This window comes from Argentina silus (genome assembly GCF_951799395.1).
Source record: "Argentina silus genome assembly, chromosome: 16".
NCBI classification, from domain to species: Eukaryota; Metazoa; Chordata; class Actinopteri; order Argentiniformes; family Argentinidae; genus Argentina; species Argentina silus.
Window position 1 is genome coordinate 1,394,318 of NC_139670.1, and position 2,500 is coordinate 1,396,817.

The window sequence follows — 2,500 nt, forward strand, 5'->3', positions numbered from 1 at the left end:
AAAGTAAATGAAAACAGACAACATATTGTACATGGCTTCTTATAATTTATTGAATCATTTCCAGCATATTTGATGTACAGATATGTTGTAATTATATATATTAATCTACTGTATGTTTATTTTCATAATAAATATTGACATTTTCTTTGAAAGCATCAGCGTGTGAAGTGTCTCTCTGTCATGTATAGACTACAGGGAGGCTGCTGAGGGTAGGGGACAACAAGACACTCTGGGCCTGCAAACCATGAACCCTAACCCTAACCCTAACTTAACCCTAACCCTAGCTTAACCCTAACCCTAACTTAACCCTAACCCTAGCCTAACCCTAACTTAACCCTAACCCTAACTTAACCCTAACCCTAGCTTAACCCTAACCCTAGCTTAACCCTTGCCCTAACTTAACCCTAACCCTAGCTTAACCCTAACCCTAGCTTAACCCTTGCCCTAACTTAACACCAGCCCTAACTTAACCTGAAGCTGCTCTGAATGGTCAGCCCCCAAATCCCTGCAAGATCACTCCGCTCGTCCACCTCGGCTGCCCGCCTGGCACCACCGCCTCTACGTGGATGTAGCGGCCGCGCTACTCGGTCACAGCTTTTTACTGTCCTGGCGCCCCGCTGGTGGAACGAGCTTCCCACAACGGTCAGGACTGCAGTCACTTCCGATCTTCCGCCGTAGATTGAAAACCCATCTCTTCAAGCCACAAAGTAATGTATTTGCTGTACGTCGCTTTGGATAAAGGCGCCTGCTAATTTAGCAGACGCCTTTATCCAAAGCGACGTACAGCAAATACTTTTTTTTTTCAGGAAAGCCTGAAGTTGGCTGTAACCACACGCACACGCACACACAGTCTAGTACTCTAGTAGGTATTTAGATGAATTACATGTTTTATTCATGGCATGTTTTTTTATTTCAGAAAAAACACAAACGATACAAACATGGAAAACAAGAATACAAATATATGCAGTACATGGCCATGTTCACTGAGGCCATAATGTCCTGTGGTGATTGAAAGAAATGAGGTGAAGGAGTGTTGTACATGTCGTAGGACTGGTCTATTACACGGCTGACTGGGAGGAAGCTCTGTTTGATGAGCCGAAAAACATATACATATATACAGAGTGTGTGAGTGTGTGCGTGTGTGCGTGTGTGCGTGCGTGCGTGCGTGCGTGTGTGTGTGTGTGTGTGTGTGGGAGCAGCTCAGAAGTCGTTGTCGCTCTCCTCCAGCAGCTGGGACCTGAGCGAGGTGGGCCGGGTGGCTTTGGGCGCCGGCGCCTCCAGACTGTCGTTGTCGTCCTCCAGATCCTCGTTCTCCTCTTCCTCCCCCTCCTCGTCTTCATCATCCTCGTCCACGTCGATCTCACTGTCCTCCGTCTGCCGAGGGAACCCGTGGAGACGGCGTTACCCACAAACACCCAGAGCTGCTGCAGTTGCTGTACTAAGGCAGCGGTTCCCAATCCTGGTCCTGGAGATCTGCGGTCCGTGTCTGGTTTTTGTCCCAGCCCGGCGCTAACACACCTGATTCAGCTGACCCTCTGAGACCTGATGAGGTGAACTGCTGGGTTGGAACAAAGACCAGGAGCGGTGCAGCTCTCCAGGATCAGGAGTCAAGAACACCGGCCCCTTGGCTTACAATGCAATATACTTATAGTACCGTGTACACAGGGGAGACACACACACACACACACACACTTATGCTAAGCTACCACTAACACAACCATGTAGGGAAATACTGCAATTCTAAGCTGCTACTGGAACTACCAAACAGAGCCAGGTGTCCACCTCTGATTGGCTAGCCACACACGGATTGGCTAATGCCACATCCATCGTGGATGTGCCAGGGACTACTTCCTGGTCCTGCACCCACCTTTCCTTTCCTCTGCGTGGGGCCGCGGGGGAGGGAGGAGGGGCCCCCCGCCCTGGGCTTTACACAGGGGTGTGATGGAGAGACAGACGAAGGAAGGAAAGAAAACTGAAGTGAAAGAAGGAAAGGACATAACGTGTGTGTGTGTGTGTGATGAAGGGTCTGGTGATGAAGGGTCTGGTGATGAAGGGTCTGGTGATGAAGAGTCTGGTGATGAAGGGTCTGGTGATGAAGGGTCTGGTGATGAAGGGTCTGGTGATGAAGAGTCTGGTGATGAAGAGTGTGATGAAGGGTCTGGTGATGAAGGGTCTGGTGATGAAGGGTCTGGTGATGAAGGGTCTGGTAATGAAGAGTGGTGATGAAGAGTGTGATGAAGGGTCTGGTAATGAAGAGTGTTGTGAGGAAGAGTGTGGTGATGAAGAGTCTGGTAATGAAGAGTGTTGTGAGGAAGAGTGTGGTGATGAAGAGTGTGGTGATGAAGAGTCTGGTAATGAAGAGTGTGGTGATGAAGAGTCTGGTGATGAAGAGTGTAGTGAGGAGGGGGGGGGGGTCATGTCTCTAGACTGCCAGGACTAGCTGCTGTCTGAACACTGAGGTCTCCTGTATACAGTGACAGCTCCTCTCCTGGTCTGAGTC

General features: G+C 49.6%; 2 protein-coding genes across 4 annotated transcripts in view; one reads left to right on the forward strand and one right to left on the reverse strand.

The window, feature by feature from the left end:
• Positions 1-149, forward strand: part of nlrc3 (NLR family, CARD domain containing 3) — a 23,471-nt gene extending 23,322 nt beyond the window's left edge. For all 3 annotated transcript variants that reach the window (XM_083687312.1, XM_083687314.1, XM_083687313.1), the window contains one exon: positions 1-149. This exon is cut by the window's left edge and continues 1,628 nt beyond it. The gene's annotated coding sequence lies outside the window, so the exon portion shown is untranslated.
• Positions 150-897: 748 nt separating this feature from the next.
• The window catches only part of cluap1 (clusterin associated protein 1), an 8,375-nt gene continuing 6,772 nt past the window's right edge, over positions 898-2,500 (reverse strand). The window contains exon 13 of the mRNA XM_083687317.1: positions 898-1,374. Within this exon, the coding sequence (XP_083543443.1) occupies positions 1,201-1,374 (174 nt within the window). The 3' untranslated portion in view covers positions 898-1,200. The remainder of the gene's footprint in view (positions 1,375-2,500) is intronic.